The 26,390-nt window shown below is 41.2% G+C and overlaps 1 protein-coding gene across 7 annotated transcripts in view; it reads left to right on the top strand.

Annotated features, from left to right (window-relative positions):
- Positions 1-319: 319 nt before the first annotated feature.
- The window catches only part of MYT1 (myelin transcription factor 1), an 87,946-nt gene continuing 61,875 nt past the window's right edge, over positions 320-26,390 (top strand). For 5 of the 7 annotated variants that reach the window (XM_075571522.1, XM_075571521.1, XM_075571520.1 and 2 more), the window contains exon 1: positions 320-416. In XM_075571522.1, the coding sequence (XP_075427637.1) occupies positions 392-416 (25 nt within the window). In that variant the 5' untranslated portion in view covers positions 320-391. Of the gene's footprint in view, positions 417-3,986; positions 4,669-5,094; positions 5,155-26,390 lie in introns of those variants that run through there. The other 2 variants (XM_075571525.1, XM_075571524.1) reach the window with 2 other exon arrangements.

Below are 26,390 nucleotides of genomic sequence, written 5' to 3'. Positions count from 1 at the left end.
CAGAGGGCTCCCCAGCCAGTTGGGGGGGGGGGCACTCCCCAGTCAGTTGCAGCAGGGGGACGCTCCCAGTCAGTTGCATGGGGTGGAGAGGGGGGGCTCCCAGTCAGTTGCAGCAGGCAGTTTTCAGAGTATGGGGGAGGTAGCTTTCCATTGTCTCACTCCTCAATAGCAATTGTGTTGTGTACACAAGGGCTGCTGCCCGGGATTGGCTGCCCTGTAGCCTGCATTGATTTGTAATTATGGCTGGCTGGGCTGTGATTGGACTGGTCAGGGCTCCTGTTTGCCTCTTGGGCACATAAGTTTTTGCTACTAGCAGCAAGTTTTGCAGGAATGAAGTAACTTCTGGCTGAGCTGTTTTAAAGTGGAGCCGGTGGATCAAACACTTACAAGAATGAAGTTGTGTGAAACTTTTCTCGGTTTGTAAAATCTTTCTAAACTTTTCCATTGATTGAATGTGTGATGTGTTTCTGCCTGTGCTGTTGATGTGTAATTGCATCATTGTCTACAAAACAAGTAGCTACATCTTCAGTATTTTGCAAATGCCCTTTTAATTTAGTGTTGTCAATATCGCCTCTATAAATATTGTCTATCTCAGAGCTGGATACACACATATTTCTGCATGTATATGAGATAGGATTGAATTAGTTCTGCAGCATGAGTGTATATATTTACGTTGCAGTCATAATTAAGATAATTAAACATCTAAAGCCATTCATAAGTGGTTCATGTTTACAACGCTTTGGTTACTTGTATATTCTGTTTTTGTGTTCGTAACATTCAGATATGTTTATGAAGATTGAATGTGTAGATATGTTACATAACCTCACACCTGTTTATTACTAAAGTTCAGGGGAAATTAGTTCTGTGTTTATATCACCTCTGGACAGGATTCCCTTCCATTATCAGAATAGATATTATTACTCGTTTTGTCATTTTTTTCCCCAATATAGAGTAGAAAAACTACTCTGTTTACTTGGCATATTTGACTGTTGATTTACTAATGAGAACAATATTAGTATCAACAGAGTTAAAATAAACAAGAATATTTTGATGCAAATATCTAGTTCTCCCTCTTTTGTTAATACAGCATCCCATCCCAGACCAGGGTCTGTATTCATGTTTATTAGATAATAAATATGTGTCAGAAACAGTATTAAGTCTAAATTCAGGGAGTTTCTATGAAAGCCCAAACTTTATTTTTGTCAAAGCCCAAAGACTTTATTTGGCTGAGAAAATAAGAGAAGTATTTAGTAACATATTTCCTCCCAAAACTGGAGTTTCATTTTAAGCAAACTTTATCCAACTTTTTTGTCTCTTCCACACTTGCTTTTTCTATTGCTGGACTTGAACTGTTTCTGCTTTTGCTGTTCAGGAAAAGTTACTCAGTGTATACAGTATTTGTAGTAATTGGAAGACGGCAGCTAGTAATTTGTAACTCTTGCTAAACAGCTAGAACAAGTTGTGCAGAGAATGGAACAGACTTATTGAAAAGTTGCCAAATTTTACAATCCCATAGAAACTTAAATGCTGGTTTTGCTTAACTTAAAAAAAAAAAAAAAAAGTTGAATGCAAATCTGTCATCCCATTCAGAGAAAACTTCAAACTTCGACTTTCTGTTTAGACAAAGCAGTTGCATGTCCTGGAGGGAAGGGGGTTATTTGTAGGGGAGGGGGAGGGGAGGGCATTATGGCAATGTTAGCCCCAAGGCTTATTAAAACTTTTTTTTGTTTGCTCCATCTGCCATGGGTCTATCCTAGCCGGCATAACCCAGCCCTTCAGCTGTTCCATATACAATATTAATGCAGCCCATTCCCATTCAGCATATACAACAGCACTAATTGTAGTCTGAAGCATTAAGGAACCCCATCTGCATAGGAGCATTGAAAAGAACATGAAAATCTTCACCCCAGCTGGTAACCGGAGAACTTGCTGCCAATTAGAGATGCAGAAACTTCAGCCATAAGTATACTTTCAGCGAGTTTAGCAGGACAAGGGAACAGCCCTGATTAAGGTCACTTGCATTATTTATAAAGGCTCTATTTTAATAAGTGTACACTTTGCACAGCGAGAGAACAGAGAGCTGTGTAACCTTAAAGTCTGAAAGCTGAAGCGACGTCTTCGTCAACTTTGTAATGCTTCAATTTTGCACACATATGACATGTATTTGAATATAAATATACATTATATTTTATTACATTGTCTACTTATGCAAATAGAGTACATTACCCTTTCCTAATAGGACAACAGTAATTCTATTTTAGTCGACATTGTGCTCATTACTGTAATAAATATCTTTATTTTAATTCTTACCTGTTATATTACATATACAGTAATATATAACACAGATGATGGTGTTGAATATACTGCGATATATAACATATGATGTAACATCATGTAATTTAAGGAAGTCTTAAAAGCATCTGAACTAGTTTCAGCTTCTAGTTTTCCTCAAACAAAGGCCAGAGCTGTCAGTAGGGAGCTGTCCGCAGGAGCGGTGCTGATCCTGCGCTATCTATTGGCACTTTCCTGGTACAGATTCCAAGATACGCGCTTAGGTCTAGGGCCCAGTGCATCTTAGCTCATACTTAATGTATCCGTGGATAGAGACTCACTTATACCGTAAAATAAATAGGATTTAGTATGACGTCTAAACCCAGTTTTATACTTACACCATTTATTTTGAATTCCTCAGCCCACACACTGTAACCTTGGGTGGGTGTGAAATTCGGTGTAATATGACCGGGTGAAAGTGATTCCATTAGTGGCTGACGTCTTCTGATCTGGATATCCAAGGCCCCCCCCCCCCCTTTTTTTTTTAACAACTTTGGTTTGTGTCAGTTTCCATTTCAGTGTAATAGTTTCTGTGCGGTTTTTTGTGCAATGGATTAGGTTGATGCCGCACTGACCCTTCCACAGATAACATCTGGAGAGCTGTACAATGACACATCTGGACCTGTTGCTGTGTGATAAGAGGCACAGAGTGAATGAAAGTCTGAGGTTTACTGTAAATATTCCAGTACTTGTTGTTTTAGGATAAAAAGTGTTTTTTTTTATTATTTTTTGGCAAGAACGGTGTTTCAATTAATGGTTGTAACCCCCAGACAATTGCTTCTCAATCATTTTGGCAGCGAACATGGCAATTTTGTATTTCACCAAAATCCCTGACAAGAATATACTTTTGCCTAAATGACGAGAATTACTTTTTACAGTTGAAAAATACTACACTACTACTATTACTACACTACTACTATTATCTCTGTTGGTGGCGTTTTTTTAGAGTTTACTTTTTTTTTTTAATTGTAGGTTGAGTTCCCGTCAGTATAGAAAACCTTCTTTTTCATGTAAAAAGTATATTTAAATAATTTAGAATTTGTCAGCGTTTGAATTGCAAAATTATAATCTCATTGTGGAGTAGCACCGAGTAACAGTTAAATAAGACAATTCTCTTGAATGCGTTTTGGGGGTTTATGTGAGATTAAAATAAATAATTAAAAAAAAAACTACACTGGAAGTTACTCATTGCATTCCACGCTATATAAATAAAACATGGAAAACATTGTATTAATAATATAAATCTAAATTTGACTTATAGTTAATATTGCTCAAAACACCCAACTCGAACCAGGAATTAATCTATTTATCTCTCTGACGTATGAGGATGTTATTTTATTTTCCTAACATTCCCTAATGACACAAATACTGACTATGACATATCTACTGCTAAAAAAAATCTGATTAACATGAAAAAAAGGACATTTCAGAGAGCCAATATTATCCAGGACTTGTACCATAGGACATCAACACGACATGCTACATAAGTGGTGCACTGGTCATTTAATGGTTAAATGCTCCATTTTCTTGCTGTTCTTGTTGGTGACATGTGTACATGTTTACTGTACAAAACCTGAAGGCACTAACCGGCGAATCTGCACATTGGATAGTGTAGGGGGGCTATCGGTTTCATTAACGGACACTCACTGCTGCATCATCTTCTTCTGGGAAGAGGTCATCTCTCTAACTAGCCATGAATCCTGAGTGGAACTTTCTCTAAAGCTCTGTCACACAGGGCATCTGTCATTCCCTGGGTGTTGCTATTAGAAATTATTGGACTGTACCACAAGATGGCAATGCATAGGGGGATTAGGATGACAGTTGTAACGTTCACAGCCCTTTGTGCCCTCCCCATAGAAGAAGCTTCAACGATCTTGCATATTAATTATTAATCAGCGTGGTTGAACCAGGCACCTTCTGTTGACTGTAGCAGAGAAAATAATAGGTTGATCTGGTAAGAAGGACCAACCCACTCTCTCCCCATAGGAAGTGAACTGCTCCATCTTTTTTGATGCTATACTGTAAATTTCTTTCACCTCGGAGAGTAAACAGATATATTGCAAGGCTAGGGTTCAAGGAGTATTTGCTAAAGTGAAACCCAACTCCGAGTTCGTGCTATTGACGAGCCTGGTCATTAGGTGATTGAGACCCTGCCTTTAGCTACCAAGATTGATCACACTGGAAGGAGTGGAGGACCTTTAACTGAGACCAACAAACAGCTTGCTACTAGAGTAAGAGAACTGCTCTCCATCACTCCCCCTCCTCCACCCCATGCACATTTCATGATTGCTTTCCGTGATGTCATTTTGAGAAGGGGCAGACAATAGAGTGGGAAAGGTAAGTCAATATTGTGTTGTTTCGATGGCAAAGATAGAGAATCGTGGGTTCAGCACCTCGAACAGCTACCGATGGGACCAGGGATATCTTGTTCTTTGAAGGGCACATTTCCCATGATCCAGAAGGCATGAGATATTTGAAGTGAAGAAACTAAGCGTCTCTATTCCTATCCTTTCTGGGTCCATCCTCACCTTCTCTTCATCTGCTTGAGGGGCGGTTCTGTATCTAGCAGAGAGGACTTTCACTGGAATAAACTGGGGAACTTTCCAAATATCTGTGAATGAGTTGCAGGAGAAAGGCAGACACAGTATTTGGGGCTTGGTCGGACATTCTTGGTATCTGGACATCTACATCTATATAATATCAGGGGAGGGGGGGGGAAGGTCCTCTTTAAAAAGAACGTAATTAATGGAGAAAACGTTTTAGGAAAGAAAACGCCAGGAGTGCACTTCACAAGGACACCCCCCTTGGTCTTCTGCCTCCAAGGTAATATGATTTGTAGATATAGTCAGTATAATTTGACTAATGTTTCATTTGCTGTGTTTGGAGGTACTAGTGCCACACAATATACTTTTGTTTCTTGTACATTATAATATCCCTGAGAACAGTGTGAAGGGTGAAAATTGACAATTGCATAACAATTTGAGATGGAAGAGTTTATATTTGTATTGATTGAGGTTGAAAAACAGATGTATGTTATTTATCTGGCTTATTATGTGGTTTTATTCTGTGTTTTTATTAGTTTGGCTTTTTCATTTAACTGAGAACTGCTCCCCAAGTAGATTCCATGAAAATAGCAGGTTTATTTGCTAGAAGTTTATCCTGGACTGGGGCAGAGTCTTTGTGTAAAAAGTTAAAAAAAAAAAAAAACAAAGTTTGCTGCTATGATTAGAGAGATTAAGTTTTATTCCACTGACATTTCCTAGTTGATGAACATGTACATGAGTAAAACATGATCTTTGCTGGTTACATTTGCTGTGTGGGAGATGTGCACAATCTGTGCCTACAATAATTTTTTAAAACATCATTCTCTTTGAAAAGATTGTTCTCAGTATTAGTTATAAGTCTGCCTTGATCATCTTTCTAGGTGGTAGCTATTTTCCGTTTATGAGTAGTAGATAAGTGCGCTTGCGTGCAGTCACTCACAAGCTTATCTGACATCCATTGTCAGGCCTCCAAGCTTGTATTCAAATCTATCTGGGAGTAGAAAAGCTCTTCAGGCCAGTTTTCCATCGCTGAATTCATTTTTTCCCTGGCTCATCTGCTTCCATTATCAGCTTCTCCCATATGGTCACTTTAATTAATGGCAAACAAAGAGAAGGGGATACAGGAATTGGAGCTTATAGATAGATGGTGGTGTGCCTTTTATGCTGTCATAGAAACCAGAAATAGGAGCAGCCCCCTGCCCATATCTGTTTGTATCATGGTAATTATTGTTCCACAAGCGGTACACACTGAAGCAATAAGCAAGGCCACAGTGTTGTGCAAAGTAGCAACAACTTGAGCGTGTATATATTTTTTTTCAAGAGTGCAAGCAGTAAATATAAGTTTACTGTAAAAATGCAACTGTCTTAGCAAGGATATATATATATATATATACTTGGTAAACTAAATTAGTGGCTGTTATCCGGACATATTAGCAGAAAATCCTATCCCTGTGCACAGATTCTGCAGAAACATTTCAAGTGAAGTAATTGTATAAAGGAGATTACAGAGCAGTATAACTACTGGTAAAAAAAAAAAACATTTTGGTTCAACTCGGCAAAGCTTAAATTGTTAGATTTGCAGTGTTTGCACTATTTGAACTGTTTCCACATGCTATGAAGGTTTTGTGAATGAAGACACAGGAAACCATTTTTACTATCATGACATCACGAAGATGTGAAGATCAAACTATATGTTTAATACCAAAGGTCACGTATAAAACACACAGAACTATAGTGATACCAACAAGCAAATATGTATTTTTGAATGTTATATATATATTAATATATTGATGCATAAATATATAAATATAGTTAACGTTTTATTTTGTTATAGTGCCAACCAGGCACGCCACACTTTGCAATTTTTACAATACTGGGAATATAATTATACAGATGGGATAAATGCATCAAGATATTGGGAGATAGGAGCCCTGCCCCAAAGAGCTTACAATCTAATCATCAGCATTGGTATCTAATAATGTTAACAACAAATTTGGAGACATAAACGTAATAGTTCCTGGGACACTGGAGCTCAGCGGTCTAAAACAAAGCTTCACGTCCATGCTCTTTAATGTGAGGCTTCCCAAGGTTTGCATGCATAAAATCCTATATATAAAAAGCATAAAGACCTGAGAGCCTAAGGCAAAGCTATGGGCCTCGAGCCCTTCCACCTGGATACAAACAGCCTGAGGCAAAGCCTTTAACTCTGTGAGAGCTTCAAGTTCAGGAGATAGGGGTACAAGCTTCCTAGTATTGCCACCCTTATTAAAATATAATAAATCATGTTTTATAAAAAAAAGAAAATGATACTTAAGTTTCAAGTCGTATAAACAAAACTCATTTAAAGATCAGTTAGAGCAGTGGTTCCCAACCTTTTTTTGGTTAAGGAACCCCATGTGAAACTCTGAGGAACCCCAACCCTCTCTAACAGCGCATCTGACTTCAGATGCATGGTAACTTCTTATGTATTTGCTACAATTTTTAAAATGACCTGAAAATTACAGGGAACCCTTTAGGGATGCCCGGGGAACCCAAGAGTTCCTAGGAACGCTGGTTGAAAAACACTGAGTTAGAAGTTTGCAGATATGTTATACTCCAGCTTATTGTACATTGTTATTACTTTCCATTTCTCTGCAAAAATACTGGGTGGAAGTGGCTCAGTGAGTAAAGGTTCAGTGAGTAAAGGCTCAGTGAGTAAAGGTGTTGACTCTGAAAACAATGACACAGAGCTTGAAGCAGGCAGCCTAGTTCAATTCCCAGCTTTGGCTCCTTGTGACCTTGGGCAAAGTCACTTTATCTCCCTGTGCCTCAGGCACCAATAATGGATTGTAAATGCTACAGGGCAGGGACTCACGTTGCCTGCAAACATTCTATGTACAATGCTGCGTACACTGTCAGCCCTGTACAATAACAAACAATTATTATTATTAGGAGTGACTAAGTAAAACAAGGATCTAGTGATTTTGCCCTTTCCTGAATGTTCACCATGTGGCGGAAACCAAAAAAGCTCAATGAACATTTTTTTTTAGTAATGAGCGATTGTTGTACCCTACACATACACGATAAATGTGTTGTATTATCTATTCATACTGAGGAGATAATATGCAAAATACATCTAAATGCAAAGATGAAATTGACATTGCTCATTAGGGTAACATCTGTTAGGGCCCACTATTTAATACACATGGTGCCTACGCAGGAACTTACTCATCAATTTACTCATGCTCAGTCATCTCTCCTATTAGCAAACTCGATAGAAGCAGGATCCCATTTGAGGAGATTCATTTAGTCACTCTTGAAGGCTTTCTAATAACACATCTAACTGCTGAACAGACCCGCAGGGCAGGAAAAGAACTGCAACATTTATAGTGCCTAGAAACACAGCCATTTCCACTGCTGCCCGCATGTGCAGCCTCCCTAACATCATCAGTGCCATTTCTGAACACTGAATGCTTTCTGTTTCATAAATGAGATGCCCCAGTTATAGGATCAGAAAAACCGAACTTCAACTGGACTTAGTCTAAAGCACTGGGGGAGGGGTGCAAAGGCTGCCTCCCAACTTCTATTCACTGGTACATAGGCTACAAGGTTTGTTTTGTATTATTTCTAAAGCACAGTGTTAAAAAAAATTGTAGTTATGATTCTTGAAAATTGAAATAAAAAAAAATAAAAAAAACAGGACTGGTCCAATGGCATGGAAACCATTTGATAGCCTCTCACAGAAGGTATATACAGGGGTTCATTCTTGTTAAAGCAGTCAGCATGAAATGTCAGCATCAATATCATTCTCCTCCAGTTCCCTAGCATTGAAACGGTTGAGCAGGGTTAGAAGTAAAAGCCCCAAAAATGTAATATATTTCTGCATGGGAAGTAGAACATCCTCCCCCATTCATTGCTTTCACCCTGTAAATTCATGTTCTATGAAAGTACTGTATAAGATGTGTCGCACATAGTTCCACAAGCAGTACACGGTTTCACTAAGGAGGGAGGATTGTGGGTAATACAATCAGCGATGCTCATTTAGCTTTTTGGCTGTTTCAGGAACTTGCATTTTGTCGGCAACCAGCACGTAAACTCTGCAACGCTTTAAATGCATTGTGTTATGGATACAGCCAAATGCATCTTTCAGGCACAAAAGAGAAACATTTTCATGAATACTGGAAGGGCGCTGGATGCATTGAAATGTGATATATTTTGAGGCCCTCCAGCACTGGATAATTGTTTATGATTTTGCATATTCCATATATACAACAATTGCAACCTACCCCTCCTCTCCCCCCTCCCTCCCCCCCCCCCCCCAGCACTGATGCGGTTACATGTTTTCTTTGGTGGTCTTACCATTTGTGTCTTTATTACCTTTAAGTGCAGGACAAAGGCCTGACAATCCCATTTCCCTTAGTCGCTTGATACATTCATAGGTTTTGTTTTATAGCTGTAGAGGGCCTGCACGCTGCATTGTTTCACTAATGAATTTGCCAAAAGCGGATTTCCATGGCTGATCACTTGAAGAGAGGTTATGGGGGGCTGAGATGGGGGGGGGGGGGCGGCTGAGATGTGGCAGCAGGACCAGGTGTGACTTCTAACCAGGGATTTAATGCAAGTAATAATCACTGAAAATTAAACAGCTGAGCCTGCATGAAAGGCCTATAAAAAGAAAACGGTAAACAATTCTAATCTGAGCAGTGGCCCTGTGGTTAGAACATGGCGTCTGAATTGAGAAACCCTGGTCCCACACTGTCACATCTTTGTAAGGTCATCTCCAAGTGAGTAAGTTAAAAAGATATACATTTATCACCATGTGACAGAAGTTAACAAGAATTGAAATCTCTAAAGGAATTGTAGATCTGATGTCCCCATAGTTGTATGCTAAAGCATGGCTTTTAAATAAATAACGGCCTCAGTCACATTATTTTATCTCCTTACAATTCAGGGTGTGTGAAATGGAAAAAATATGAGAAGTGTGAGCGTTGTATTCTAGTATTTGTGCAGTGATTGCACTATGTACAACAAAATGTACAACAAATGAATTGTATCACTTGCATAGGGTTTGGTGCATGCACTTACATGGTGGGACCAGAAGAACTTGCATTGCCTCTCAGACTAATGTCTATCGGTTAACAAAGCAATGTACAGGAGGCCTTCTGTTTCCTACACAATGCTGCCCAGATCAATGCAGCATAGGAGTTTTCTGCAACAGTGTATCTTACCAGATTGTAGACTAGTACAGCCCATAAGGCCACGGCCATAGTGAGCGCGAGTGCGAGCGCGTGCGATGAAGAGCCACCGTGCGGCAGAAATTTGAGTCGACAAAAAAATTTGATCGTGTCGCGCGGTGGGCGGGTCACGGGAGCGGTTCAGCCAAGGAGGGTGAACCAGCCTTGTGACGTCACGGGCCACACCTCCCCGTCGTCGTGGATCTCAGGCCACAGATAGCTCGGCCGACAGGCGCTCGCGACGCCACGCGTTCGGTCGCGGGGCTCACTACATCCGAGGCCTAACGCTTGTCGCTTGCTCTCTGCAATTGTGGAGTTTGTAGCAGATATTTATGTGATAATGCGACAAGCCATTGACGATATCTTGGGTACAGGTCATGCAGATGTCACAAAATGTGTTGAATAGGTGAAAGCTTTCCCTTGGTCGCAACTCTTCTGCGCCTGGCTTGGTGGCACTGCTGCTTTAACACGCAAACCCAATCCCGATTCTGTGTGGCTGCTGATAACATGCGTTCGTTGTGGTTACGTCTTTGCCAGTTTGTACAAACAGCATTTCGCAGAATAGCTTTACAAACAAAAATCAATTTTCCTTCCCTGCCTTTCCAAGGCTGGCCCTTTTATTAACATTGATGCAGGATTTGAAATGAGAAAAACAACAGAAAGGAACAGAGGCTGCTGGAGTGTAACTAGATAGGGTGAAATTGCAAGAGAAGCTTTTGAATTATTGCTAGAAACCACGTGAGCAGCACAAAGCCAGCTGAGTATGCAGAATGTGTATGCAGAATGCCGCTTCCCAACACTCACCATCTTCAGACATTTTGAAACAGTTAACCCCTTTTTTATTCATCCTCTGTACCGTATTTAAAAGCCTTTACTTGTTGTATGTACGTATATCTTTATTTACATAGTGCCATTCATGTACATTCACAGCAGTAATACACGTGACAATCATTTAAATAACAGATCATGTGAATAAGCGCTCCATACATACAAGTAACGTTAGGAAAAGGAGCCCCTGCCCCGAAGAGCTTACAATCTAATTGGTAAGTAGGATGAACGTACAGAGACCGCAGGGGGGTGTTCTGGTAAGTGTGTCTGCAAGGGGCCAAGGGCGATGTATGAGGTGTAAAGTATTAGCCACACTGGATAAACAATCCCTCTTCTGCTACAATTTACATGACATTTTGGAATTAGCTTGACCGGATTGCTCATGGAACGCAGCTGTGCTTCATTTCGTGTCCAGCCTCTTCTGCTCTGGCCTCACCACTGCCCCCCAATTTTTTTTTTATTGTTTTAGGACTTTTTGAGAAAACACAATTTTGTCCTACTCCTTCTCTGCTACTCTTCTTACCTAGAATGGGCCTTCCTAATCACAGCCCAATTCCCACATGTAAGATGGAAATATTGAAGGCCAAGCAGTTACTGTTAGTGCGTTGCCATTACTTGTATTTGGACACACATAACATTGGGTGGTTACTAAAGGCTTGCAGAGAAACGTGTGCTGATGCACTGAACTATTGGGCTCATCCAGTCTACCCAATTTGCATGAATTTGAATGCAAATAGGAGGGTTACTGTGTTGGATTATTAAAGCCCCAGCACTATTCTAATCACAATAAAAACTATACTGCTCGGTTTAATGAGCAGATTAGCCTCATACCATTATTCTCGTAGATTTCTATTTAAAGACTTTTCTTTTAGGGCTGTGGTAAAAAAAAAAATATATTTTAATGGTATAATTCTGAATTAAGTAAGTGAGACTTAGTTAAGTTATTTGAGGTCTTCATTGCAAGTTCTAATACCTTTTTATTCGACATTTGAATAACAGACCTGTGAGGTTTGGAAAGCTCTGTACACGTGAAGAAGAGACCTGTGAGGCTTGGAAAGCTCTGTACACGTGAAGAAGAGACCTGTGAGGCTTGGAAAGCTCTGTATACATGAAGAAGAGACCTGTGATGCTTGGAAAACTCTGTACACGTAAATAAGAGACCTGTGAGGTTTGTAAAGCTCTGTACACGTGAAGAAGGGACCTGTGAGGTTTGGGAAGCTCTGTACATGTGAAGAAGAGACCTATGAGGGTTGGAAAGTTCTATACACGTGAAGAAGAGACTTGTGAGGTTTGGAAAGCTCTGAACATGTGAAGAAGAGACCTGCAAGGCTTGGAAAGTTCTGTACACGAAGAAGAGACCTGTGAGTTTTGGAAAGCTCTGTACACGTGAAGAAGAGACCTGTGAGGCTTTGAAAGCTCTGTACACATGAAGACGAGACCTGTGAGGTTTGGAAAGCGCTGTAAATGTGAAGAAGAGACCAGTGAGGTTTGGAAAGCTCTTTATACAATAATCTATGAAGAACTCTAATGTTGTTCTATCATTAGGTATCACAACATACACCAGTTCTATAACTATACTCGACTTTGGAGTACGTGCTAGGAATAGTTCAGACCACCTTCAGTTAAGTGAGACTCACAGTACTTAATATCATCGGGGCTACTTCACAGTGATGAAAACAACCTTCTTATGAGTAACACTCACTGCTGAGTGAGACTGCCTTGCAGTAAATGAAACTCACTTCAAACAAGTGAAAGTTGATAGGCTGTTGAGTGACGTTGGATTAGGGGCTGATCCCTTTCACATTGATGAAATGAACCCTATTTCCTTACATACACCTGCAATAATATGGTGCCGACCCCCTGGCAGCAAAGACATTAGAGGAGCCTCTGTGGTACCAAAAAATATAACAGAAGATGTGCCCTGCAACATACAGACAAAAGGGACTCCAGATTACCCCAAAAGTGGGCACCTGCCGGAGGAGACTGCGGCCCCAAAAACATTGTGCTTCCTGCAAAATAAAAAATGTGTACTCTTGAATACAGTAATCTGGAGTCATTTTCATATGTGCGTCCGAGCATGACTTCTATTGTATGTTACATGAAGCAGGAGATGGACGTCTCCCAGCTCCGGTTCCTGCACTACTATCAAAGACACCTAGAACTAGAGAACCGCGTGACTGCATTGGATCCTAAAACCTATTTTTCTGTCGACAAAAAAAAATATTAAGCAAAACAGAAAAAAAAAGACGGAGAACACCAGCAGGTATCTTGCCGTGGGTGCACGTTGCCTCAATTAAGGAGAAACATAGTACCAGAAATGAAGATCCAATCCAATGGATGGATGGATTTAAATCAAAATAATAAATTTATTATAGATATAGAAATGATCAACGTTCTGGGTCCCACTATCAGACCATCTGACATAGGCGGGATACTGGAACCGAAATGTTGATTATTTTCTGCTCTATAATAAATGTATTATTTTGATCTATATCCAGTGGACTGCAACTTGATATTCTTAATTTCGGATATAAAAAAAAGTGTTAAGCAGGAGGAGCAATCGGTGAATGATATGTTACACACATATAAGTACGTGGACTTGGAAACAGTGCCTGGAATAAGATCACGTTTACGTACACAAGTTTGAGTTGTTGTTAGTTTTTAACCAAATTTCAATCCCACATCAGAGACAAGAGTCATATAGGAACCAATTGGATTTTTTTTTCTCTCGCTTTGTTAAATCAGGTTCAGCTTGGCCCTGAAATAGTAATTAGACATACACAATCTCAAGCTCAAAACTCAGCCCCATGGTATTATACATTTATATATGTAATAATGTCAACTCGTGCCCTACTGGGAAAGTGACCTCAAATTTACATAAATATATGGCCAAAACACTGAGCTAAATGACCCATACTTATGAGAAGACAAAACATATAGAAATTAATCAAATCACTTGTCATACACGATGTGCATTGAGCTTTCTCTGTTTACTGAAATAGTAAAGCACAATTTTAGTTGAAAGATAATGAGTACAAATAGTGTAACAGGTATTGCTGGAGAGCAGCATTAAGGAGAAACTGGTGCTTAAAGATGACTTTTCTATTTTCTCTTTATGATTTAAAGCTCCTTGTGGCCCACACTCATTTCACCTAAAAAAATGTGTATGTCTAATAGAAAGAGATCAGTGGTTATATGATGAATACTAGAAATAGATAGTGGGGGAGATGGAGAAAGACACGGGAGAGGGGGAAACAGAGACATGTAGAATGGAGAAAAACAGAGGAACAGAAAGATGAGAGAGAGAGAGAGAGAAAGATGAGAGAGAGAGAGAGAGAGGTGAAGAGAAAAATACACAGAGAGAGAGAGAGAGAGGTGAAGAGAAAAATACACAGAGAGAGAGAGAGGGAGGAGAGAGAGATAGGTGAAGAGAAAAATACAGAGAGAGAGAGAGAGGTGAAGAGAAAAATACAGAGAGGTGAAGAGAAAAATACACAGAGAGAGAGAGAGAGAGAGAGAGAGAGAGAGAGAGGTGAAGAGAAAAATACAGAGAGAGAGAGAGAGAGATGAAGAGAAAAATACAAAGTGAGAGCGAGGAAAGAGAGAGAGAGAGAGAGAGAGAGAGAGGGGGGGGGGGGGGGTAATCTGTTGTGAGCAAACCTGCCTGATACATCTGTTATGTGTGGGATTAGTTGAGCCCTTAAAGGCGCCGGACATTGCTTTCCTGTCCCTCGATAGTCTCCTTGGTGTTGAGTTGGAACTAATTTTTCCTCAGTTGTGTTATTAATTAATGCATAAGTTGAATGTGATGCACACGTGCTTCAACGCGTAGTTTTTAGTAACATTGTAGTTGTAGGAAAGTAAAAGCACTCAGTCATGTAACAACTTTTATTTTCACCACTGCTCTATGTATTCCAGTAAGGATATAAGACCAGTGCCTTCAGGAGACAAATCTTTGTTAAATAAATGCCTTCCTTTCTTTTAAAAGTGGAAGTTTGGTTGTGCAGATAGGAAAGTTTGGGTACTCGGTACCACTGAATACCACCGCACATTCAGAACTCCCGCAGATATCGGGAGAACACATCACAGAACTCCCTCCTACTGTCTCTGTGCGTTCTCCCTACCCACCAATTAGACTGTAAGCTCCTCGGGGCAGGGACTCCTCTTCCTTAATGTTACTTTTATGCCTGTAGCACTTACTCCCATGATCTGTTATTTATATTATCTGTTATTTATTTGATTACCACATGTATTACTGCTGTGAAGCGCTATGTACATTAATGGCGCTATATAAATAAAGACATACAATACAATACAATTGCTGGACATTCCTCGAGTCCTATCCCCCATGCACAGCTTCTCTTGTACTGTCTGCTTGTTCAGCTCTGCTCTGTGACCACACTATACTGTATATTCTGAATTCACCCTATTTCATGCTAATTAAATCTACTCTTACAGAGAGAAGGCGCAGCAGTCACGTGTGATTGTATTTGAACTGTCCTGTTTCTAACTCCCAAATATAACTGCCTTATTTAAAGGCCCAGGTGGCATTTGAGGAAGGGGTAAGCTGCCTTCGTAATGTACAGAATGTTCACCTCCCCATTCAAGCAGAACCTGTGCATTGCATCCCCGTGGCATAGAAGGGTTTACGGATACAGTGACGGGAACTAGACCTACATAGGCAGTGCCTAGGGCCATCGAATAGGGTTGCCAGGTGGCTTCTCCAAAAATACTGGACTGAATGGTGAAAGGTGCGTCAGGTCACTATGTCCAGGGAGGAAAATACCAGACACATACATGTCCAGTATTACAGCACCTCTCATTTTTTACTGGACAGAGTGTCCAAATACAGGGCAGTCCAGTTCAATACCTGACACCCCTACCTACGAACCTTTTAGGGCCTACAATATTTCACTTGAACAATTACCTAAACAAAAAAAAATCCCAAAATAGGAGAAAACAGCACATTTTAATTTAAAATGCCTTCGAAGTAGCGATACCTTTAAATATCGAAACATAAGTATCGATGCCAAATATCGCTCGTATCGAAAGAAACAAGCAAACGATGACATTAGCGTAAAAACAAGTAAAAATTTCCGACACGCCGGCCTCTAGAAATAAAAGTGCCAACGGCCTTCGCAGGTCTTAAAACGGCCCTGTGTGCTGCGTCTGAAAGCTGGGCAGCGATGATCAATGTTAATAGTAGGTTACAGTATGAGAAGCCACAATTTATTTACCATTCAAACACCAATAATCCCCTTTATCGCTGAAAGTAGTTAAGGATGGCTGAGGATGAGTGGGGGGGAGGAGGGGGGCTTAAAAGTCAATTTGCCATGTTAACCCTTAAGGCAGCACCCCCACTGAGCGCTATTTAAAAATATATATTTATTTTACTTTTAGAAGGATGTTTTTATTTGTAAAATCCGTGGCCTTGTTCTGGAGATATGTGCAGTTGAAATATTATGTGGCCGGAGTACTAAGCATCGCAAGCGGCATTTATGGCGTAAAATTGAAGCTCGGAGGTCTCCTACTTAATTGCACCTGTGTGCTCCTCCTTATTTTCTGCATGTGCGCATAGCTTTAGTCAAATATATTTGGGCCACAGAAATGGATGCGTTTGGCGTACGGATGTTCATGATGTGTACTTAAAAATGTGGACCTGGCATAAATCCGAAAATTGTTCATGCCAAATTAAATGATGTATCAACCCAAAATGGATCAGACTCAGCACGGCCGTTTCATTACGTAGCCAACAAATATATTATTTTCACAGCACGGCTATTATATAATATTACACGAATAATTAATATTGGCCAATACTAGTTATGAATAAAACACCCATTATTCTGTTTTTTAATTGAAATTGTATCAATGAGGTATTGGACATGACGCAATGTGCCAAGAATTCGTCTCAAACAAGAAACTCTGCATCAGGGCAGGACATTATCTGAGTTTAACTTGGATAGATATCTGGGGGAGGGGGGAATGCTGCTTTAACCCTTTGAGTGCTCCCAGGGCTGACGAGAGGGGGGGGGGGCGTCAGCCGGTACCAATCACGGGGGGCCGGTCCGGAAGGGGGTCCGGGGCCCGACTATGTTGCATATGTTTTTCTCAGTAGTGTCATTATTTGTCACTCCTTGCTGCCGCCCTCCTCCTGAACCGCAGCGATGTCACCGCGTCAAATGATGTCACATTACCGTGGCGCCGTGCGATGTCACGTTGGTGACGTCCACGGCGTCATTTGACACCGCGGTTCAAAAGGAGAAGGAGGGCGGCAGCAAGTTCGGGAGAGAAAACCGTTGCGGGGGGGAGGGCCCGAAAAAATAATTTCACTGGGTCCCAAAACCTGCTTTTGGCGTCCCTGAGTGCCCCAAGACAGTCACTGCGTCATGGGGTCCGACACTCCAGGGCTTCCCATGACATCGTGACTACGTCCTGCCCAGGGAAGGGTTGTTTTTCCTGGTTCGATCGCGTCCTATGTTCCCGCGGAGGAAAACGGCAGATCTTCCGTTTCCTGAAAATGGCTGCCGTGGTCATGTGCCCCAAACTGTGCCGGAAGGGGGCCGTGACACGCGGACGGTGCGGCGGCCAATCCGACACTCAAAGGGTTAAGCTGCCATGTGTTGCCGCTTCCTCTGACAGCAAAAGGTTCCAAGTGTAAAAGATACTGCGCTGTAACTCTAAGGATATATGAGTAAAGCCAAGTGATATACTGCATATGGTATATTATAGCGCAACGAATACAATTTATCTCCAGGATGTATGTATGTGTGTATGTCTTTATTTATATAGCGCCATTAATGTGCATAGCGCGTCACAGCAGTAATACACGGGACAATCATATAAATAACAACTAATATAAATAACACAAAGGGTAGAAATGCTTCAGACATAAAAGTAATATTTAGGAAAAAGAGTCCCTGCCCCGAAGAGCTTACAATCTAATTTGTAAAATATAGAAGTATGGCGGGCACATAGTAAATACAGGTGCTATATCAACTGCTCCTTACACAGAACCAGGCTGCATTTGTCACCAAAGCAAACAAGCGAACCCTTCCCCATTAGGCCTCGGGCATGGTCAGCGCTTAGGCGCTGACCGGTGCTGAGGCGCGCTGGTGCTTCTCAGTGAGCCCCTGCAGCCGCAATGAGAGCGGCTTTAGTAGGGGCTCGCCTACTCTTCCGCAAGCGTGCGGAGGCGTAGGTCTTATCCAAATTTTAGATTTTGCGCTCACGGGAGCGCAGGGCCGGTCACGTGAGCGGTTCGTCCAATGAGGGCAAACCAGCTCCGTGACGTCACTGGCCCGCCCCCCCCCCCGACACGCCCACGGACGGTGCGCTAACCAAGGCCAGGGAAAGCACCCGCTTTCCCTCAGCCTCAGCGCGCCTCAACCCTGGACGCAGCCTTATAAGCGTGGCTGATTGTTCCAGGCTCAATATGCACTGTAGATTCATAAAAATAATGACTGCTGCCGTCCGTGGCTTCTGTTTCATAGCCCTGCTAGATAAAAAAAAAAGGGGGGGGGGGGGAAATGAAAAGATTCAAGGAGCGCTGAAATGACTGCATCGTTTATTTGCATTTTTAGGAAAATTCTTCTTCGAGCCAGCTTGGGTGAAAGGTTAGTATTTGCATATAAATAGAAAAAGAAAGCACGCGATGTAGGGAGGTCCATGTATATGATTTTCACAGCAGTGAGCCTGTGTTTGGGAGATTAAAGTACACAGCCTGCATTTGGTTATTACTGAATGCAAAAAAAAAAAGGGTTCAGATGCGAAATCAGAAGCAAAATAATAAAGGAAAGCACGGCAAAAATAAATAAATATATATATATATATATATATATATATATATATATAAATAAACGGAAATAGCTGTGTTAGTCCAGTTGCGATACCCTCTGTTTTAGCCATAGATTCCTGTGTATATCAGTATTGCCGACCTGAGGAAGAGAGGAGAACTCCCGAAAGCTTGTCCCATGACATAAATTGCTAGTCCAAATAAAAAAGATATCACCTAATACTGAAGCACACACATTTATTCTGCAATATATATATCAAAAGACAGGGGTGCCCAATGCTACATCCAATTGACAAAACATATATGGTAATAAGTATAAAGTTTAAATACTTCAATAATAACAATAATTACTTGGTTATTTAGTTAAACCCTTTGGCCAAAGCGTCGTAAGCCTGCATACCAAACGTCAAGGTATAACCAAAAATGCAGATCCTACACTACACTATGAACCCTCCCCTTTACCCCTGTATGAGGGGAAAGAACCACAGCAGGTCCTGTTCTTGCAGCAAAGTGAAAATACCTTTTTAACTAAATAACCAAGTAATTATTGTTATTATTGAAGTATTTAAACGTTATACTTATTACCATATGTTTTGTCAATTGGATGTAGCATTGGGCACCCCTGTCTTTTGTTGTATACATTTGCCACACCCAGTAGCACTCTTTTTTGACATATATATTCATGATGTGGTGGGTGTACAAGTTTGAGGTAGCTGGGAATGTGTGTTAATATATATATATTTATATATATATATAGTAGAAAAAGAAAGCGCCATTCAAAGCAGAGATCAGGGCAGAGGGAATTCATTAGGTGTCAGTAGAGGGGAATAATGAGAAGTTCTTTCCCCTCGTTGACACTGTGAGATAGTCATTTAACCTCTTCACTGCCAGGGAAGGGGATTAGGCTCTTCAACGAGTTCTCCAAAGCGGCCAGATCAGAAAACATTTGGGAGCAGAAGCCAACAGCTTATTGTAATGTCATTTTAGTTACATCCAAAGACTTAAAAAAAAAAAAAAATAGATTATATGTTAATGTTTTGCCTTCGTGTGTAACACCTGCACCATATATATTTACATTCGCTTAACCTGCAGGTGAGTTTCCGTGTGAGAAGCTGCACAGCTGCCTAAGCAACTGCTATGAAATCAGCTTGGGCAGAAAGGCCAAAGCTGAAGGCTCGCTGGCCGCGGGTCGGTTTAAGGCCTCAGCCTCGTCGCCACTGCTCGCGCTATGGCCGTCTATTGGGCCGGCCCCTGTGACTGCCGCCGCGCGCCTGCAGAAACCACGATGCTCCAAAAGACAAGATTTTTGTCTTTTGGCGCGGCGGGCGAGCGTTTGCCACGTCACGGCGGCGGTTCAGCCAATGAAGGCGAACCAGCCGCGTAACATCATGGCCGCGCCCCTGCCACACCCCCACCCTCCCATCGCCAGTGATCTGAAGTCTTTCAGAGCGCTTGGATGCAGGGAACGCGCGCCGCCAGGCACCGCGTCGCACGCGCATCGCGGTCACTGAGGCCGTAGCGTTAGTGTGAAGTAAAAGCAAGTGTCATTTTGTGAAGCAGACTGTGGGTGGCAATTGCTGCTCTTATTCATATAATGTATCTGAACTCCCTTAAGTTTCATCTTGTTGCAAAGTACATATATAGGTGTGCTCATTTGCATGTCATTTCCCAGAATCCCTTGCTGCAGTGGGAGCACTGTATGCAAGGTGATAATGGTTGAAAGGCAGGAGTGCAGACCTGTCTAAGACATGTGAATGTGCTCACAAGTGATCTTTTTATTTGATATATATATATATCTATATCTATATATATATATATATATATATATATATATATATATATATAAATATATATATATATATATTCAACTACCTTACAATCCACTTTCCACCCCCCCTCACACACTTTATTTTCCAGTACGTTTCTATTCTAGAGACAAACGCTGTAAAATGCGACTCAGAAAATATGTGAAATGACTGTTTTATTGCTCAGTGATGAGCCGTGAAGTCTGATTTGTGTTATACAGTATACACTGTATCTCTGTGCCATTTTGGGAAATGGGTTAACGGAACAGACTTAACTACTTCATTTCATAAACAAACATTGCAATGTAAAGTCTTTTTTTTTTTTTTTACTGGGACTAGTGTGATAAAATTGCATCGAATCTCTTATTAAACTAAACCTCGTAGTTTAGTTCCAATAACAACAAAAACAAGAACGTGGTTTGTACTTTTCCAGCAAGTCTGAAAGTGGATCGGCCCGAGCTTGTTTAATATTTGCCTAGACTCACATCTGTCCTATTCTTTGCAAACTTGTTCCTGCTTCCTGCTTTTGTGGTGAAGGTGACAGATGGACATTCAGTGCAGCTCACTGATGGCCCCAGGGAAGAGCAGCAGATGTATAAAGCAGGTAGGCTAGGTGTAATTTTGACAGCAGGTAAGAAACTTGAAGCCTTCCTAGCTCAGAAGGCAGGAGATAACCCATCCCAGTGGTGAGGACATGCCTCCCCTCACCCTTACTTCGTTAGCTTCTGACAGATGCATAGTTAACATCTGTTTGCTACGGGATGTCCAAGTTAGACGCATAGACATTGGCAGCAGATAAGGACTACCTGACCCATCCAATCTACCCATCTCCCAATCTGTTGGATAAGCCTCCTGGCCTTCGTCTGTATTGTGACAATAAGGTACATCTCTTGTAAAAAGTATTACAGCAAGATAATTAAGGTTGATAGCAGTTACAAAGTCTTCAATCCCACCTGCTGTTGGTGGCGGGAAGGTGATCTCACCGCGGTAGAAATACTTGACTTACAATCAGTAATACTTGTACCTCACACACGTACATTGTGCTGCATAATGATAAAGTAACAGCACTATAACACACTTGAAGAATAAACAGTGGCAGTGTCATTCTGTATCCTTCTGACATCTATTTGCCCCATGTGGGGAATAGCGCTGTATACATACTGTCCATGCGCACAAGTCGTTATAAATATACTCCGAACATGTATGTTCCACTAAATGATCTACTGTAAAAGGTAAAAGCAAGTGGCAGAGCATCAAAGAATACATGTAGAAAGTAAAAAAAAAAGTCAGCTTAAAAAAAGCCACAAATGTGTGTTTTAAAACTGACAGTATTTATCAGATGAGTAGTCTCAGCATCTAGAGAACAATCCTTTTTACTACCCCATTATGATATGATGCTGCACCAGAGGCGTGAGATCACAGTTGCCCTGTATCGCTCCGGATTTTTCTGCAGAACACTTTGCATAGAGGTTGGACAAAAGTGTCGTTTTCTTATGTGTAAATGTTGAGGGAATTTGAATGCAGGAGTCCTTTCTCCTTCTCTTTTTTCTGAATCCTAACAATGTGTTTCTTTCTAATTTGCCCGCAAGCCACAAATAATACCGAGGGATTGGATACAGGAATATGGCATAGTAATTTATTGTTACAATACGCTAGATGGTGAAGACCTCCTCCTATTGGCTCTCTCACGCCTCCCTGCATCATTTTTCCTGCGCACAGAATAATAATAGACCAGGGGTGCAGGAGAGTGTAGCAAATATATTCCATTATAAGGATGGATGTATGCATGTGGAGGGTGATTGAGAAAATCTATTTCTGCACTTTCATGATTAATATGGAGGCCTCTAGAGGTTTGATTCAGCTCTTGTATAAAGTACACAGTGATGCATAGCTCATGACTTTTGCTGGAAGGCTAAACTGATACCCTGCACGCTGCACCATTTCCAGCTATTGTGTTACTTGCATGTCAGGTTTCTGAAGGAGCCTGCAACAATGACTCCAGTTTCCGATGGTCCTAGGACCTTGGGTTGAATGTTGGCAGGTGGTCCTAATGATCCTCGGGTTGGATGCTGTGCAGGACAGGTCAGATGCAGATACCACAACTCAGTTCATGACAAGAACACAGTTACTGAATATGTAATAAACATCATGGGCTGAAGGAGAGGCTCAGTGAGTAGAGGCTCAGTGAGTAAACGCTCAGTGAGTAGAGGCTCAGTGAGGAAAATCCCAGTGAGGAAAGGCCCAGTGAGTAGAAGCTCAGTGAGTAAAGGCTCAGTGAGGAAAATCCCAGTGAGGAAAGGCCCAGTGAGTAGAAGCTCAGTGAGTAAAGGCTCAGTGAGTAAGGGCTCAGTGAGGAAAATCTCAGCGAGGAAAGGCCCAGTGAATAGAAGCTCAGTGAGTAAAGGCTAAGTGAGTAAAGGCTCAGTGAGGAAAATCTCAGTGAGGAAAGGCCCAGTGAGTAGAGGCTCAGTGAGTAAAGGCTCAATGAGTAAAGGCGCAGTGAGTAAAGGCTCGTCGAGGAAAGGCTCGTCGAGGAAAGGCTCGTCGTGGAAAGGCTCAGTGAGTAAAAGCTCAGTGAGTAAAGGCTCGGTGTGGAAAGGCTCAGTGAGTAAAAGCTCAGTGAGGAAAGGCTCAGTGAGGAAAGGCTCAGTGTGGAAAGGCTCAGTGAGGAAAAGCTCAGTGAGTAGAAGCTCAGTGGGTAAAGGCTCAGTGAGGAAAGGCGCTGGCTCTGCAAACAATGACGCTGAGTTTGAATCAGGGGAACCTGGTTCGATTCCCGATGTCAGTTCCTTGTGACCTTGGGCAAGTCACTTTATCTCCCTGTGCCTCAGGCACCAAAAAAATAGATTGTAAGCTCTACAGGGCAGGAACTCATGTCTGCAAAAATGCTCTGTAAAACGCTGCGCAGACTGTCAGTACTATACAAGAAAATATGTTATTATCAAGGGGAGAAGACGCCTTGTGCTTTGAAGTAAGACGCCAGGGGGCAAATTGTTTCAGGTACTGAATATTACATAGTAACTTCTTCACTGCAACGAGTCGTTTCTGTAGTAATGGCCGCACGCTGTATAAAAGCAATGCTACTTTTTATTTGGAATTCTGAACATTTTTAGAGATTAGAAAGGTAAAATAACGTGTTATTAAATCCATTTAAATAAAATAATAATACAGTATATACCCTTTAGCGGGTGGCATTGGCTGTGGAGCGCGGGTGTGGGTACAATCCTGTACAATCCTGGGCAGCCCTATACAAGAACAAACCATTATTGTTATTATTAGTAATTAAGTTGTCCTGATTCGATACAAATCTTTAAGTAATTCCTAAGCCCACAAACCCTCAGAGCGACGACAATGTGTCAATGTGCAGCGTCAACATGGGCGTACTTTTTTTTATTTCGTTTTATAGGAATATGTGTGCAAATAGCAAATCTTGTGCTTTTGACAAAGCTTCATAGCCTTGAGACTTTCTCACCAGTCGCGACTGTCCAACACTCACTGTGAACACCCCAAACGTGCGAGTGTGTGGCACGTTCCTAACGCTTAGCACTCTTCTGTGGATCTGGGTCAGCTGTAAGGAAACGCCACTTCCTCTGCTTTTAGCCATTATGTAACTAAATACACGTAGCTTCCTTTGCATTTGGGCACCCCGTTGTTTTTATTGTCGGCGTGATGCCTTGGCGGGGCTTTCTTATTACCGGCTCGGGGGGGTAATCTCTGCTTTCTCAGTGACATCTGGGAATCTAAGGATCTGATCACAAATGTATTTTCCCATCGGAAAACGTAGGATGGGCCGTGAAAGCTTGTGTGACGTTATGTGTATGTGCTGGGACGGACAAAATAGATCAGGAGGACCTGGTGAAAAAAGGGTACACATTTCATACAAAATCCACGTTTCGGTCCTGATGTTGGACCCTTTTCATATTGGCGTCCCGCCTTATCTATTTGTCCCTGATCTCCTCGGGTGATGTGGATAAGAGTGCACCCGTGGCAAAAATACATGTAATTGTGAGTGCTTATATTTCTCCTTATGAGCATATGTGCTGGAATGGAAACACGTTATGTCATACGTGCTGGAATGGAAACACGTTCTGTCATATGTGCTGGAATGGAAACACGTTATGTCATATGTGCTGGAATGGAAACGCGTTATGTCATATGTGCTGGAATGGAAACGCGTTATGTCATATGTGCTGGAATGGAAACGCGTTATGTTATATGTGCTGGAATGGAAACGCGTTATGTCATATGTGCTGGAATGGAAACGCGTTATGTCATATGTGCTGGAATGGAAACGCGTTATGTCATATGTGCTGGAATGGAAACGCGTTATGTCATATGTGCTGGAATGGAAACACGGTCTCTTATATGTGCTGTGATGGAAACACGTTATCTCATATGTGCTGGAATGGAAACACGTTATGTCATGTGCTGGAATGGAAACACGTTATCTTGAATGGAAACACATTATCTCATACAGTATGTGCTGGAATGGAAACACGTTATTTCATATGTGCTGGAATGGAAACACGTTATGTAATATGTGCTTCCCTTCAGCTACTTTATGATGGAAAATAATGTCACTAAGCAGAGGAATTATAAAAAGTATATACACCTAGGGAACAATGCCATATAGATAAATTGAATATTCACACGCACAATTGTAAGAGTTTAAAGTGATAAATATATATATGTGCAAATATATGTTCCACTTTTAATGTAATAAATTATACAAGTATCACTTTATAGAGAGGAGCATTTTTTCTTTTTGCCCATAATTCAGTTTTCAGTACCATACCATAAATTTAAAAAAAAAAAGTCACAGTATAACTTTATGATTTAACATTCATGTTTAACCTCTCTCTGAAACCAAATAAGACGTTATTAAATATTAGTTGGAAAACCATTGTCGTTCCAGTGCTCTCATACCAGTCTGAGCCACTGGTCAATGCTGAGACTTCTGGTCAGTTATGAACATATCCCTTGCTTTAGGCTACTGACCCCATAATTCCCATACCTGATACCATTATCACCCATAATCACCACTCTCTCTGAAAGAATCAAATCAGTTGCTGCTTTTACCTTTTCCATTGTTTACACGATGATTCGGAGTGAAATGAGGTGGTTCGGGCGTGGTGTCACAGTGATAAAGGGTGTTGCGTCTCTCTGAGCGGGTGTGTCAGCCTGCGTACGTTTTTTTAAATATATGTATTGGTTTAAGTTATATATTCATTTTTCAGATGTAATTATGTTATTTTTGTAAAATGATGTAATACACTTCTTGCATTTCTCTAACCTGGTATCCTCCTCTGTTGGTATATATGATTTATTTGACGATTGAGGTTTTCCCTATATTTGTTGGTTATAGATTATATGGATTGATTGGAAGGTGATTCCTTTAAGCGGAAACAGGCTTTACCAGTTCTTTTTTTTTTCATCTTTTTTTTAAACAAAGTTTCAAGGATTTTTTTTAAAGATCCTTTTAGGGGAAAAAAATCCTGTGTCTATTTTTTCCCAGGTACTTTTTGGAGTGGGATTATTATTATTATTATTATTATTATTATTATTATTATTATTATTATTATATGTAGTGTCACATTGTACAATGTAATGTGGGGAAATGGTGCACACCAAAGATCAAAATAAATCTGAGATACTGATACCGATGCTCTCTAACTCAATGAGGGAAGGCCCGCTGCAATCCCAGGTACAGGATACACAGGGAAGGCCCGCTGCTATCCCAGGTACAGGATACACAGGGAAGGCCCGCTGCTATCCCAGGTACAGGAAACACAGGGAAGGCCGCTGCTATCCCAGGTACAGGAGACACAGGGAAGGCCCGCTGCTATCCCAGGTACAGGAGACACAGGGAAGGCCC

Source organism: Ascaphus truei, chromosome 15 (assembly GCF_040206685.1).
Source record: "Ascaphus truei isolate aAscTru1 chromosome 15, aAscTru1.hap1, whole genome shotgun sequence".
NCBI classification, from domain to species: domain Eukaryota; kingdom Metazoa; phylum Chordata; class Amphibia; order Anura; family Ascaphidae; genus Ascaphus; species Ascaphus truei.
Note: the sequence above shows the minus strand (reverse complement) of the source record. Positions and strands in the feature narration are given on the sequence as shown.